Source organism: Equus quagga, chromosome 3 (assembly GCF_021613505.1).
Source record: "Equus quagga isolate Etosha38 chromosome 3, UCLA_HA_Equagga_1.0, whole genome shotgun sequence".
NCBI classification, from domain to species: Eukaryota; Metazoa; Chordata; class Mammalia; order Perissodactyla; family Equidae; genus Equus; species Equus quagga.
In genome coordinates, this window is record NC_060269.1 from 120,075,071 (window position 1) to 120,090,382 (window position 15,312).

The 15,312-nt window shown below is 36.5% G+C and overlaps 1 protein-coding gene across 1 annotated transcript in view; it reads left to right on the forward strand.

The window, feature by feature from the left end:
• Positions 1–14,528, forward strand: part of LOC124237574 (BTB/POZ domain-containing protein KCTD8) — a 250,760-nt gene extending 236,232 nt beyond the window's left edge. Inside the window, exon 2 of the mRNA XM_046657370.1 lies at positions 13,695–14,528. Coding sequence (XP_046513326.1) covers positions 13,695–14,155 — 461 coding nt within the window. The 3' untranslated portion in view covers positions 14,156–14,528. The remainder of the gene's footprint in view (positions 1–13,694) is intronic.
• The last annotated feature ends 784 nt before the right edge of the window (positions 14,529–15,312 follow it).

Sequence of the window (15,312 nt, forward strand, 5' to 3'; positions counted from 1 at the left end):
AGCTGGTTTGCACATCATCTTCAGGATTTCTGAGGCAGTGTATCTCAGAGTTCAACTCAGCATAAGCTCTGAAGTCTGACAGTTCTGCCTCAGAATCTTGTCTCTGCCACTTCCAAATGGGACCCACCACCTTACATAACCTCTCTAAGCCTCTGTTTCCTCGTGTGTAAAGTAGGCGTAAGGGGCACTTACTTTCTAAAGTTATTGTGACATGTAAATGAGATGTTACTTAGCATGGTGCCTGGCCCATAGTAAGTGTTCAATAAACATTCAGTATTATTACAACCTTAGACTCACTTGGTAAAATATGAACTAAGTAAACTGTCCTGGTTGCATTCCTAAGTCTGTTTCTTTAAGCTCATTATCTCCTTTAACTAGTGGCTACACAGGAAAAGATGACAGAGTCATGTGTTGCTCTGGGGTAGTGTGAAACACTTATTTTATTACAGAACGTCTTGATTTCTGTATTTAACCACACTTCCATTATAAAGTGTATATATATTGGCTTTGTGTGTGTGTGTGTGTCTTTGTGTTTACCTTGGGCTCCTATTGACTTCTCAAAACAAACCTTTTTCCCCAGGACACAGGAATGGATGAGGAGCTTAGTCCAGAACAATCATAGTACTTTCCTCTGGTCACAGGTTCTAAGGCAAAGATGGGGGCACATGGCCCTGTTAGTAGGATAAAAGTCAATCTCTGGGATTCCTTAAATTGTATATATTGCTATTATAATGATTTTCTCATAAAAATACAGACTATATTTTTTATGTCTATCTCACTCTAAATTTCCTCAGCTTTTATGATCAGTAACTTAAAATATATATTAAAAAATTTAAGTTTATGCATTAAGCATTAAATGTTAAGAGTTCTCCAGTGACAAATACAACCAATACATCATTCAACTTGCTTTAGGAAAAGAGGATTCAGTTATATTTCAAGGTTACTTGCATCTAATAAAATATCTAAACAGGTTTAGGAAAAGGACTTTTCTGATGAAATTAATATTTTATTTGGTCTAAAAATACTTGCCTAACAGGCGGAGCTAGCCAGAGGGGTTACTGAGTCAGACACTCAAACTCACTTAGGACTCCCTTTGAGCTCTCATTCTCTTCTGCTGTAGTTGGGGCTGGCAGGCTTAGTCACCTGCAGTCATTTCTGAGAGCATTTTGGCCAGACATCTACAGCCCTTCTCTTTCTTCCCCTCATCAACAGTTTAAAGTATCCCAGGCATTTCCTGCTATTGAACTACCCAGATGACTTGCCTTTCAACCCTCATCCTTGCCTTAGATTATGGGGCTGGGTTGGTAAGCTTTTATGATTGGCCCAGTCTTGGTTATAAATGCCTCTAGCCTGGGGCTTGGGGTCTGTTACATAAGATAGGCAGGAGCATCAAGTATATTCTCAGACACACATACACACACAGCCAATAAAGAACTTACTCCATGTATATAAGTATGACACAAAACAGAAATCAGCCTATCATTTGCACAGGTGAAGAATTGAAGGCAAGAATACAGATGATACTTAGGATAATATTAATGTCTCCAATTTGTCTTGAATAGAGGGTGGAAGTAATAGAAAGTGAATTTTGGAGTTTAAACTGGGACTATGTCATGGAAAGGCCTGTTTATGAGTCTGAAAGATTGGGATATGTTTCTGAAAGCCATTGGCATTCTATGAGAACAGGTGCTATAATAAGAGCTATGTTTCAGTGATTAGCTGGGATTTTAGTGGGGACAGCAGGAGGTAGAGTTTAGAGATGAAAAGATTTATAGAAGTTCACGGCAATAGATTCAGTAAAAAGTTAGAAGGTCATTGCAATAGATTCAGTGAAGGTTACTGAGGGTAATAACTGTGAGGGTGAAGACTGAAGATGCCGGAAATGATTGCGACGCTATCAGAGGACACTCAATAGGATCAGGTAGCTGTTTATATGAGGAGAGAAGCAATTGAGGGGTAGGAATAGGAGTAATGAAGATGACTCTAAGATTTCAAACCTGGGTAATTGAAAAGATTGAGCTACTTTTATAAAATAGGAAACATAAGAGGAGGAACTGGTTTACAAGGAAAAGAATAGTGAGGTGTTCTTTTGGCATATGGTATTTGAAGTTTAAGAGATGTCCAGGTGACAGTAAAATCATGGGGCTTGGAACTTCAAGGAATGATCAGCTGCTAGGCATGTGTGTGGAATCGTTTGTAGATAAGAGATAGTTCTATGATTACATATATATAATGTGTATGTGTGGAGGGAGGAGGGGTGTGTGTGTATAGAAAGAGAAAGAAGAGTATATTGTGGGAATAGATATGACGTGAGGAGACTATAAACCTCATTATGCAAATAATGGTTGATATATAATTGGGAAAATGTCAACTAGGTATGATAACTGTTTTCCAAAATCATAAGGGCTATTATTTGGAAGAGAAATAGAATTACAATCTAGCAGAGACTACAAGAGATTGTATTTTAATAGAGAAACTAAGATTCTATAATTCAAATTCAAAATCATCTAGTTATTAAGAATAATATTATGTTCACATATATAAGATGCCATAGATAAGATGCCAGCATCCACCAACGGCCAGATATTAGACTAGATAAACTTGCATTCGTTTCCAATGGCTGCTGCAACAAATTTGATGGCTTAAAACAACAGAAACGTATTCTCTTTCACTTCCAGAGGCCTGAAGTCTGTACTCAGTTTCACTGGGCTGAAATGAAGGTGTCAGAAGGGCCATACTGCCTGCCGAGGTTCCAGGGGAAAATCTGTTGCTTGTCTCTTCCACCTTCTGTGGCTGCCGGTACTCAAAATCCTTAATCACATCTGCAGAGAATTTGTCATATAAGGTGACATTTACAGGTTCCAGAGATTAGGACCTGATATCTTTTCTGAGGCCACTTTTCAGCCTACTATAAGGCTCTTCTTCATATATAGCTTTACGTAAAGCAACTCCAGGAGGGGGTTACCATATTTTTAATTCCTCTTAGGCAGAATAGGAAAATAAGTCTTAAAGACACATTTTGGCACCCCAGCTAGTAAGCGTCAGAACTTCACTTCAAGCACAGTTTTGCCATTTTCAAAGGCTGAGGGTTTTTTTTATTGTGGCGCAACATGAAATTAAACTCTACTGTGAACATATATGCTTCCGTTTTCCGTTCATTGTAGTGATTCTGCACCAATTTGCCTCCATAATGAGCACACTTCTATAAATCTGAATGTGAAAAGAGGTGGCACTCACGTTAAATAGTACAGCAGCTCTAAGAAGTTGCCTCTCGCTGACCATTGTTGGAAGTCCTTGAAAACGTTTGTCAGTAGGCAGGCACTCAAGGTCTGAAGAGAGCTGACAAATAAAAATCTCTTCAACTCTGACTTTCTACCTGCCGTCGCTGCTGCTCCCGGAATCCAAGCATATTAGCCCGTTTTTTTTTGGCCTTCTCATAACCTCTGCTTCCCCTGTTGTCATCCGGAGTTTTTTTCTCAGGTCTGAGACAGCTATTTGGTATTTTATAACAGGCAACAATAATTTACAACCAGCATGGTTTTTGTTCATATAAATTTGTTATACACAGCACATCGTAAGTGCACCCCCAACCTGTACTTACAGAGTTCCTTTTGTTCCTCCCAGAGCCATCAGACGTGTTGTAGATGCAACCTCTCATTAATCCTTGCCGAGCAGCGTGTAGGTGTTATGATCCACAGTTTATAGATGTGGAACAAGCAAGAGTAGACTTGTGCTCACAGAGTTGAAAACCAGAGAAATCATCCCTCTCATACAGTATGTACCTGTGAAAAAGGAGGTCATTAGAAAGTGGCTACCTAAAGATGTGGGAAAGAACTCTGACAATATCAATTTAGGGAATGCTTGATTTGGTAAGTGGGAACCTGGGAATGAGCAGATCTTAATTCCAGATCTGTATTCGCATCTTTATAGAATTTTGTTTTTTGGGAGGGTTTTGTTTTTGTTTTTGTTTTAACCTCAAAAATGGTGACCATACCACAGAATCCTAGCTCCCATGAATGAACTGTGGAGATTAGTTTTAAATGTAGCCTCTTGCAAGGTGTCTGTAACCATCGTGTATATGATGGGACTGCCGAAAGGACAAGTGAACACCTGCTACCTTTCTAGTAGAAATATTTGGTTGCAAACATCAGGTACAATCGTGTAAGCAATATAGAATTCTTCCGCAGAGTAAAGAAAATTGTTTTTCCTCATTATTTATGGTTCCCATATACTTTTTGTTTCTCCTTAATAACCTAAAAGGTATAATATAGGGACCTTCCCAAAGGAATATTTTCACTAGCTAGATTGACTGTAAAGTCCTTCTTATGGCTCACTACAAAAGTCTCATCTTCTTCTCCTCCATTTTTTGTTATAGCCTATAAGTTTAGTTATACTTGGGTTGATCTTTTTTAGTTAAAACAAACAAAAACAAAAAGCAAAAAAGAACTTCTTTGGGAATAAAACAATTCCCTGTGTGCTTAGACATTCTTTTGTAGATAATACCAATTTCATTTAATTCAGTTCAATAAACAGTTACCAAATTGTTATGAGCCTAGTCATGGGGGTGGTGCTCCAGAAAAAACAAGGATAACAAAGAAACAAAGTTCCATAGTGACTTACATAGTTTGTATGTGTGTTTGTGTGTGTGTGTTTTGTGGGGCAGAACACAGGGATGAAAGTTAAAATTAGGGCAGAAATAAACTGTTAAGACAAAATAGGCTCAGTACTTTGAGAGAGATTCCAACAGACTGCTGTGGGTCACTAAGAGAACAAGAAATCATACAAAATCACATCCAAATGTGAGAATGGAAGGTTTTGTGCTAAAAGTATCATTTGGATCAGGCTTTGAAGGGTATGAAGCAAGGAAGAAATACAATCTAGAGGGAAGAAAATAGACATGGAGGAAGCAAGGTGTTTACCAGAAACAAGAAATGTATTTTGGCTGCTCTTTGGGTAGGATTACAGGATGGGCTGGGATAATCATTTGGGTCACATGGAGGACAGTCCTCAGTGCCAAATGTGGTATTCAAAGTTCCTTCTGTGTGCAGAGGAACTATGTAGAAGGTTTTCATACAAGGGAGATACTTGATGGAGTTAGACTTTAGAAATATTTATTTAGCGATGGCGTGGGAAAAATTTGAAGCAGTACTAAAGTGGAGTCGGAGAACTGGCTAAGAGACACAGTAAGAAATAATGAGAAACCTGTTATAAGCAGTGAAAACGGGGACAGAAATGAGGGGGTAGATTCAAGAGCTGCTGTAAGAGTAGAATAAATAAGATGTAAGTAATTGGAAATAAAAGATGAATCCATTGGGTGGCCAAAGGTGACCTTGGATAATTAATAGGAAGACAGATTTGTAGAATGGGAGGAAGGCCATAAGATTACTTTTGAAAACCTCCTCCAATATATGTTTCGTTAAACATATTTTTTCTCTCACATTTTTTCCCAAGGCTACATTACATTTCCATGTTCACTTTATTAGTATTTTTGATTCAATGATAAAAATAATCAGCCTCTTGAATTGTCTGAATGATACAAGGAAACAGAAGACACAGTCTTGGTGCTCATGGAAATTATAACCTTTTTGAGGAAGATAAGGCACCAGGTGTGTGGCTTGGGGATGGACATCTGTTTGGGGATGGTGGGAGCATTCTTACTACTCTGTGAATATTTAATAATATAAAAGGTAGTGAATGCTAAGTACCAAATGTGTGTTATAGTCAGTAGTAGATACTGTAGACACTCAGAGGAGTGGAAATCATTTTATTAATTCAGTTAAGGAATTACTCTGATCAATGCTTCATGATAGGCTAGAAAGGTACAGTTTCTGCCTTTAAGACTTTTACTATTTAAGACTGACAGACATTGTAAAAAAATAAGTACAATAAAAAGTTTAACAGGTACAAGAGAATCAGAAGAGTGGCTCAGTGACCAGTCATGTCTGGATGAGAAAAGGAGTTCCACAACATGTTTCTCTCTTCAAATTACACTTCTCTCTTCAAATTATACTTCTTTACTTTTCTTTTCTCTTTGGTTCATCTTTATCCATAAGAGTAGTTGAGTAGAGATAGTAACAAGTATAGAAAACATAAAGAAATGTTTAATTTTTCTCATATAAAAAATAATTTTTATTCATTTAAATAGCCTCTTTACCCTAAGATGAATGCATCTCCTATATGACCTTTAAGTTTCAATTTAGTGTGAGAATTTAACTAATGAATTAAAAATGATCCTCCATTCCTTAGATCATTCCAGTCACAATTTATTCCAGCTCCCTCCTTCATGTCCTGTGCAAACTTTAGCCTGCACTACTTGATATCAGGGACTCCATGTATCTATGTGAGTGTGAGTGTGAGTGTGTGTGTGTGTGTGTGTGTGTCCTTCCCCTTGTAACTAACACCATACATAGTGCTAGCACCTACATAGTAGGTGCTCAACAAATGTTTGTCAAATCAAAATGGAGTTTTTGTCTCCGTTTTGACTCAATCGCTTAATACTTAGAGGCATGTGGTGCTAATAGTGAAGATGGATTGGTTCATTCTGTTCAAGTACCACATAACCATTCACACACCATTGAATTTATTATTATTAAAGGATAATTTCGCTTCTGGGAATTGTGCCTATTGCAGACACATTTTACATATTCAGTCTTTTTTTATCATCACTAACCAGGTAAAGAGATTAAAATAAAAATTTTTTTCAAGTGTGCAATTGTACATAGACTTCATTTGGGAATGCTTATGTATTCAAAGAGAAAATATGTAAGTACTCCTATTGGACGTGCCCACACCCAGAACTACTCAGAAGTCATATGCCTTTTTTTAAAGACAAAAATATTAACATTCAGTTTCTGTACTACACTACCTACCCAAATGACTTGGAAAAGCTATCATTTCTTCCTTTTTATATCAGTGTAATAAAACCTAATGGAATTCATTGAAAGCCCCATTTTACCCAATTTTACAACTTTTGGCCCATTGTAATACCTTCAATTTGTTTTATTTTACTTAATTTAAAGCTTTTACTATTGCTTTTAATTCACACACTTTAATAACTTAAAGCAGAGCTTTTGTGTTTTATTTTCTCAAGTAACTTCCTTTTTGGACATGAAAATTTAATACTTAATGGCCTCTCAAATCTATTATAGAGAACTTTACAACAAAATTGCTTTGACGTACATTACCTCCTTTCTTATTATAGCCATGTAACTAGATATTGCTATTATTTCATTTTTAATAGGTAAAATACTGAGGCCTAAAGAAGCCAAGAGACTTGCTTGCAATTCACATGTTTGTAGGTACCATATGCAGAGCCAAAATTAGAATGAAAGTATTTGGATTCCTTAATCAGTGCTCTTAATATTCAAATGAACAAATATGCCATACTATTGCTAAATAGCACTTGATATTTATTCTGAATAATAATAATTTAACATTTTGAGTATTTATATGTGCCAGGCACATGCTAAGTACTTTACATATGTTGGCTTATTTGATCTTTGCTACAATTCTCAAATTTAAACATGAGAAAACAGGCCCAAAGAACATAAGTAACTTGCCCAAGCAAACACATCTTGTAAGTTGTTGAATGAGGATGCAAGCCCAGCCAGTCTGCACTGTGTTGCCTTAAGCATCATTCTCATTGCTGGCGTTTCAATGGTAGATTAAATGAAATAAATGTAAATTGATAATGTCTTCTAAGACTACACTTCCTATCAATAAACTTAGAAAATGTTATCTTTGAACCTTGTAATTCTGTGAAGTACTTTGGTAGAAATTGAATTTCTTTCCCCATTCTAAGAGATAATTTCTGTGGTGACTCTTTAGTGTTTTGTATGTAATGTCAGATTAGGATTTTATAGCCTGGAAAATCTCTTCCTAATCATTATATCGTACAGAATTACAGAACATTATAACATAGATGAACATACGGGCCAACCCCCAAATTTTAACCAACAAGGACCAAATATTAGAGAGGTCGCATTACCAGCACAAAGTACTTGCTTAAAATGACTAAGCCAAGCTCAAACCCAGAACTTCCAAAGATATTCCCACATTGAAGAAAAATGTGTACATAATAAATTAATATAATGTGTGTGTGGGGTGTGTGTGTGTGTGTGTGTGTGCTGACTTTTCTTTAAAAAAATAATTGTGGGGAGGCATGACTTAGGTAGCTGGCTTGAAGGTCTCCTAGGTATGGCTATAGTTCCCCCTTAAAGATGATCAACTCCTGGATGAAAATTCTAGTCTATTTAATAGCAAATACCCAAATGAAAAGTGGAAGATTTAATTGTTCAAATACTTGAAAGTTTCTAGGTGTACATATGTATTGGACACTTTTAAATAATTAACATATTTTTAAAGTTAAATCTTAAATAGGTATGAGATTTGCTTATTCACTCCTTTGTTGCTTCCTGTTTAATAATTAGTGATGAATTTCTTTATGTGATGGCAGAAAGCCCAGCTGTAAGACCACCAAATCCCATTTCATTTTCTTTTCTTCTACTAAGTATGATTGGTGATATCACTCACAGGGCAAAATGCTTTGGGGAAGATCATTTAGGCATATATTTGATTCTATTACCAGTTGAAGAGACACAGAGAAGTTTCCGACTGTCATGTTGTTCCAGTATATGCAGGACTTAGTGTTGTTTAAAATATCATTCATGTTGTGCTTACAGCATTTCAAGTGGCTTTGAATCATTGAATGCAATGATGTAAAATTAAAGTTTTAGATTATCCCTGGAAGCCTACAATTAGCAGACATCCACAAAAAAACTAGGCAACTAGAGTAAATCATTATTTGCTCTGAATTCATTTATTTTTCTTAAATTTCATATTATAAAAACATATAAATCATTTTATTGTTGTATTTTGTCCAAATTCAAATCCACTAAGTTATCAATAATGATTTAAAGTATGCTTAATCAAAGAGCAATAATACATAATATGTTATGCATTGTCAAAAATTCTGACATAAATCAAAAAGAGACTATTACTTACCCCTAATGAGCTATAGCGAGAACTGTCATATTATTCTGTACATTCAAAAGTGTAGGCAAGGGGCTGGCCCCATGGCCCAGTGGTCAAGTTAGAGCACTCCACTTCAGCAGCCCAGGGTTCACCTGTTCAGATCCTGGGCGTGGACCTACGCACTTCTCATAAAGCCATGCTGTGGCAACGTCCCACATAGAAGAACTAGAATGACCTACAGCTAGTATATACAACTATGTACTGGAGCTTTGGGGAGAAAAAGAAAAAGAAAAGAGGAAGATTGGCAACGGATGTTAGCTCAGGGCCAGTGTTCCTCACCAAAAAGCATACAGAAAAAAAAAATCTTTTTAAAGTGTAGACAAGATAAAGTTGAGCATTTTCTCTTAAGTCATTCTATAAACATCTGAACTTATTTAGTCTCCTAATTGGGAGTCTGCCTTGCCCAAAGATAGTTTATTAAAGAGGAGTATGTAGTGAAAAGTAAAAGTATATATTTGTTAATTCTTGTTAATATCTGTACCTATTTTAAGGTCTTTTAAAAAAAAAGAAGCTCTAACAATCATGGTAAATTCAGGTTCCCACTCTTTTATTTTTTATAGAGTTTAAAGTCTACAATGGGAGATATTCTAAAGGGCCCCTTGCGTTTTACACACTCAGTGTTATAAAATGCCATAAAATAGACCATATTTCTGACCATGCTCTGATGCATCTTATTTGACGTTCCAGGTGGGTGGAGGGTGGGAAGGGAGAGATATAGGTGATAAAAAGAGTGGCAAAGAAAATGGAGAAAGAATTGGGGGGAAAAAAAACTAGTATGAGGAATTCACATAGGGCCCATTTGGTGTGACATGCATCTTAGCTTGTCTTCCAAGAAAATTATGGAGATCTTTGACCACACACATGCAGTCTCTTTCTCTGCACCATTTTGTCCTCACCCACTTATAGTTAAGTAGAGTAAGCCTGTGATCTTCACCGGAACAGAGAGCTCATCCTACTCATCTTTGCATCTTCTCTAGATCTTAGCACAGTGCTTGGCACATAGTGGTGCTCAATACATTTCCATTGACTAAACTGATTAATACCTTCTTCAAAGAAATCTTCCTTGATCTTCCATCTTACTCTATGAGAGCAATTCATTTCCATCGCATATTTGTTGCATTCTATTGTATTGTGGAGTTTCTGCATTTGTGTGTGTGTGTGTATTGAGAGAGGGAGAGGAGGCTTATTTTCATGAATAAATTGCAGTGCCATTGGGCATAATAACTCTATATTATTTATTTAGCTAATCCGTGGACTTTTTATAACTGTGTGTCCTCCATAGCCTATGTCATTAAGCACTTTTTTCCCCAGGGAATACAAACAGTATCAAGCATTTGCTTTGGTGGCACCTAATATCCTCCTTCCGTACTGTCTTCCATGCTGATGTTATTATTTTTCTGCCTAAGTATCTCTATCTAGTGCTCTATTCCCCTGCCTATTAACAGGAAGTGATTTCTCATCATTCATTTATCCTTAAATAAAATTGGTTTTCCCAGGTATTTGCAGTTTAATCCTTTAGTCATTATTGGGAATGTAAATTATAGATTCCCCTGTAGGGATTTCTCTTAAAGTAATGCAAAAGATTGACAGAAAGGGTAAAAAACATTTATTTATATCCTGTGTTGTATTAGGCTGGTGGGCATCATGCTAGCTTGGGATCACATTCAGCTGTAAAGATAATTAGATAAACAGATGCTGCACCTCCTCCATCACACTGACCTCTACATAGACATACATACAAACATTTCAGCAAGCTTAAAAATCTCCAGAGATGGGCCTGAACATCTGTACATTAAAAAAATGTGCAGATATACATTTACTTACAATATACTCTCATTGTTGAGAATCATTGTACCAAATCCTTTTGTATGATATTTCATTTAATCTCAAAATAACCCTATGAGGAAAGTACTACTACCCCATTTTACAGATAAGGAAATTGAGACTTAGAGGATCTAAGTATTTTGCTTAAGGTCACAAGACTATTTGCCGGGGAGCTAGAACTTGATTCCAGGTCAATATTATTGCCACTAAAAGCTGGTGCCACTAACAAACTGATCCTACAACTAACACCCCTCTAGTCAATGGAGAGGATGGTTGGTGACCAGGGTGGGTCTATCAGTTAGGGTCCCAGAAGAAAAAGAAGGTACATCTAATTGGGTAATTTGAGAAAAGTTGAATATTGACCGTTTACAACAGTGTGGCAAGTGCTCTCATGCCGGTTACAGTGGACATGGTTAACATCTGTAGGCCTGAAGATGTGAGCCTCAGTTTAATGGAATCTGGAGAGAGGGGAAGAGGGTGAGGGAAGTGAGAGGTTGGTGGAGAGAGCTGCCAGACAGGGCTGTGCCTCTTGGTCCAGGGATGCAACTAGATTACAAAAATCTTTGGGGGTTGGGGGAGCAAGGGTGTGGTCATGCCAGTCTTTGTCATTGACTGAATCCAGCTGGAAGCCAGAAGGCAAGGGAGCCTAAGGACATAGTTTGTGCCTGTCAGCCACTAGGACAGAGAGTGGAGAATGGATCCAGGTAAGTCAGCAAGGAGTTAGAGGTGCATGTTCTCCACCCCTATCCCTCAGATTCATGCCCAATCTCTCTTAGAATGAATGAAAATGGCAGAGGCTTAAAAAAACTGTTTGTTTTTGTTTTCTTTAATCCATGGTTGCAAATGCTTCTAAAATGTATTAGTGCATTTTCTTGCTAAGCATTCATAACTATCAGCATTTTTCTAGTTTTGCTGTATTGCAGACAAAGGAAGTATGAAATATTGGTTAAGATTTTCCCTGAAATAGGTAAATATTCTTTAAGGATTTGGGGATTTTTTGTTTGTTTTTGGTTAGGTTAATTCAGGTATAGTTTACATACGGAAAAATTTATCCTTTTTAGTTATGCAATTCCATTAGTTTTCACAAATGTATATAGTCCTATATACATAACTAACAGTACAGTCAAGATATAGAATACTTTCATTATTCCAAAAAGTTATAAAGCCTTTTTAAATCTTTAATCTCACTCAACTAAATATTTGGCATCAACTTTTGTTTCATCTGATTTTTTTTTTTAAGATTTTATTTTTTCCTTTTCCTCCCCAAAGCCCCCCAGTACATAGTTGCGTATTCTTCGTTGTGGGTTCTTCTAGTTGTGGCATGTGGGACGCTGCCTCAGTGTGGTCTGATGAGCAGTGCCATGTCCGCGCCCAGGATTCGAACCAACGAAACACTGGGCCGCCTGCAGCGGAGCGCGCAAACTTAACCACCCGGCCACGGGGCCAGCCCCTGTTTCTTCTGATTTTAAATAGGTAAATTTGTGATAACACCCAGCAGTGTGTTGCCCTTAGTAGGTGCTTTATGAAAAGTATTTTCTTTGGCTCGTTTCCCCGTCCTTCTGAATAATATAAACTACTCAGATTGATTATTAATGTATTTCTTATATATTAGTCTGAGAAAAGATTCATAATCTTGGCTACACATTGAAATCATCTGAATCTATTAAATGGCCCCATGACCAGGTAGATTTCAATAAGACAAGATGTCTGGAGTTAAGACCAAGCATCATTAATCTAAAGCTTTCTAGGTAATTCCCATATGTGACTAAGGTTGAGACCCTATGAATTAGACCAGTTGTTCTCAACTCTGGCTGCAAGGTACAATCCCAGGGGCAATTGCTTTAAAATACTGATGCCTCTCCCCGCATTCTGATTTATATAACTGTTCATAACAGTCAACTACAAAAATAAATAAATAAATAAAATTTGGGTAACATATTTCTGAATGTTTGGCCTCCAGTTAATTAAGGTTTTATTATACTTCTGGGTATGTGATAGTATTCAATAAATGTTAAATGGAGGTCCTAATCCCACAGTAGAGTCAGGGAAAATAAAATATGCTCCCTCTTGGAAATCAACTGTTTGTGTATTTGAAATAATTATCTTGGCAAGCTATCACTTTCTGAAAATTGTCCTCCTAGGTAATTTACCTCAGATGGTAAGCCTTTTATTTTAAAAGAATACTGTATTCTAACTATATTTTTTCACTATAATGGTAGGTACATATATGTCTTAGAGCACTTTCATAATTCTCTCCAAGGAAATAGACAGGAAACAAGATTAAGAGACTGAGGATAAGATTTAAACCAGCCTCCCACTTGGAAGCATACATGATGCTATTGTACCTCCGGGCCTGGAGAATACTGCTGCTGTGTAAAATAGAGTAATGGTACTTTCCACTTTTATAATGGCAAACTATATGCACAAAGGACACTTAGTACCAATTGCTAGAACAGAAATGAACTGTCTAATTAGACAGTTACGGGACTAGCAAAATATTTACATATGATATCTTTTTCAGATTTCAGGAACTAGTAACTAAAATAACAAAAATCTTCTTTTTAGCGTAAATTTATCAGTGATCTGTTGTGGCAAAAATGCTCATTAAGCCAGCCTCCTGGACTTTATGATTCTAAATAATTAATCAACATGCTACATGTGTTAGTGTACACTAATGGCACGAGGTGTTGTATTTAATCCAGCAAATATAAACTAGTGAACAAACGGCACTTTTCTTACAATAAGTGCTCTTGGTTTAAAAATAGAAAATATAGAGTTTATTTAATTTGACATTCTAACCTCTTATTAAATCATTCTACTCCTTTTTTCCTTTTTAGGACCACCTCAGAAAATAGTGTCACCTAAACAAGAACATGAAGATAGGAAACATGACAAGGTCACAGATAAAGGAAGTGAAAGTGGGACTTCCTGTAATGAGCTCTCCACTTCCAGTTGTGACAGCCACTCAGAAGCGAGCACTCCCCAGGACAACCCACCCAATGCCCAGCAGGCAACAGCTCACCAACCTAACACCTTAACATTGGATCGCCCTTCCAAAAAAGCACCTGTGCAATGGATGCCCCCACCAGACAAACGCAGAAACAGTGAACTCTTTCAGACGCTCATCAGCAAGTCCCGGGAAACAAATCTTTCAAAAAAGAAAGTCTGTGAGAAGCTAAGTGTGGAAGAAGAAATGAAAAAGTGTATTCAGGATTTTAAAAAAATCCACATTCCAGATTATTTTCCAGAGCGCAAACGCCAGTGGCAGTCTGAACTGTTACAAAAGTATGGGTTATAGTAATTAGCACATTCCTGCAGTATTTCGATGACATTCAATGTTTACTACTGTGTCACCACCTGACTGTGTCCTAACAATGGTCAGTGTGATTTCTTGCTGCTCTTCCTTTTTGTGAACAGTGGATGTGGGACAGTATTTTCTTTCATCCTTTTTTGTTGTTGTTTTTAGAAAAATGACTAAAAAGAAGAAAACCAATAAATGTTGAATCAAAATGGTATATCTGATCAAACCATTTTTGCAAGAATGAAAGTAAAATGTGCATGATCAAGAAACTTAGAATCTTGATTTTTGAACTGTGGTCAACTGGATATGTTTGTCATTTTGTAACTCACCAAAAACAAATCATCATATCACTCCAATTAAAATGACAATATGGATGAAGCAACATCAAGTAAAATGTTAAATGATGGTTTGGGGACCCAAATCTCAAACTGTTTAAATGTTAATGCAATAAAACAAGTATTATTTTTGCATGAGCACAATGTTACAAATAACACAAGACATAGGGAAGATCTGTTTGTTGCTTGAGAAGAAAAATAATTACAAAAAAATAAAGAAAAAATATGTTTCAGGCGAAGCCTATAAACGTAAGCTGTCTAGGAGACTGAATTTCCTTTGTTCTGGATCTGTGACTTTTTTGTGTATGTATATGGTATTCTGTGTGTTAAGACGGTGTAAATATGCCTTATACTGTTGTGTTATGGCACTGACATTCATCTATTAAAGCTGGTTATGATTATTTCTGTGAAATGAGTCCTCACATCAGGCTGTGAAAATTGGTGTAATGATGCTCGGAAAGATCCTATTATCATGTTAATCAAAATGATTGAGGGAAATGGTAAAGAGCTTTATGTATTTATTAAAAAAAGAAAATATGTGAGTTCCTTGATTTTTATTGACTCTTCTTTAAAAATATTCTATTGTTCCATTGTCTTCAATTTTCCTTTAAAATTCCAAGCTACAGAGTGATATGTTCACCTTTAACATTGACAAGGTAGAGTTTAAATGTAATTCAAAATGGAGATAGTCACATGGAGGTAGCCTTGGCTTTGATTAATAAACCCTTAGCCCACAAGAGAAAAAGACTTCACCTGAGAATGCACTTAAATTTTATTTTCGCTGACAACCAGATTGAAAGCATCTCCAAAAACAATTAG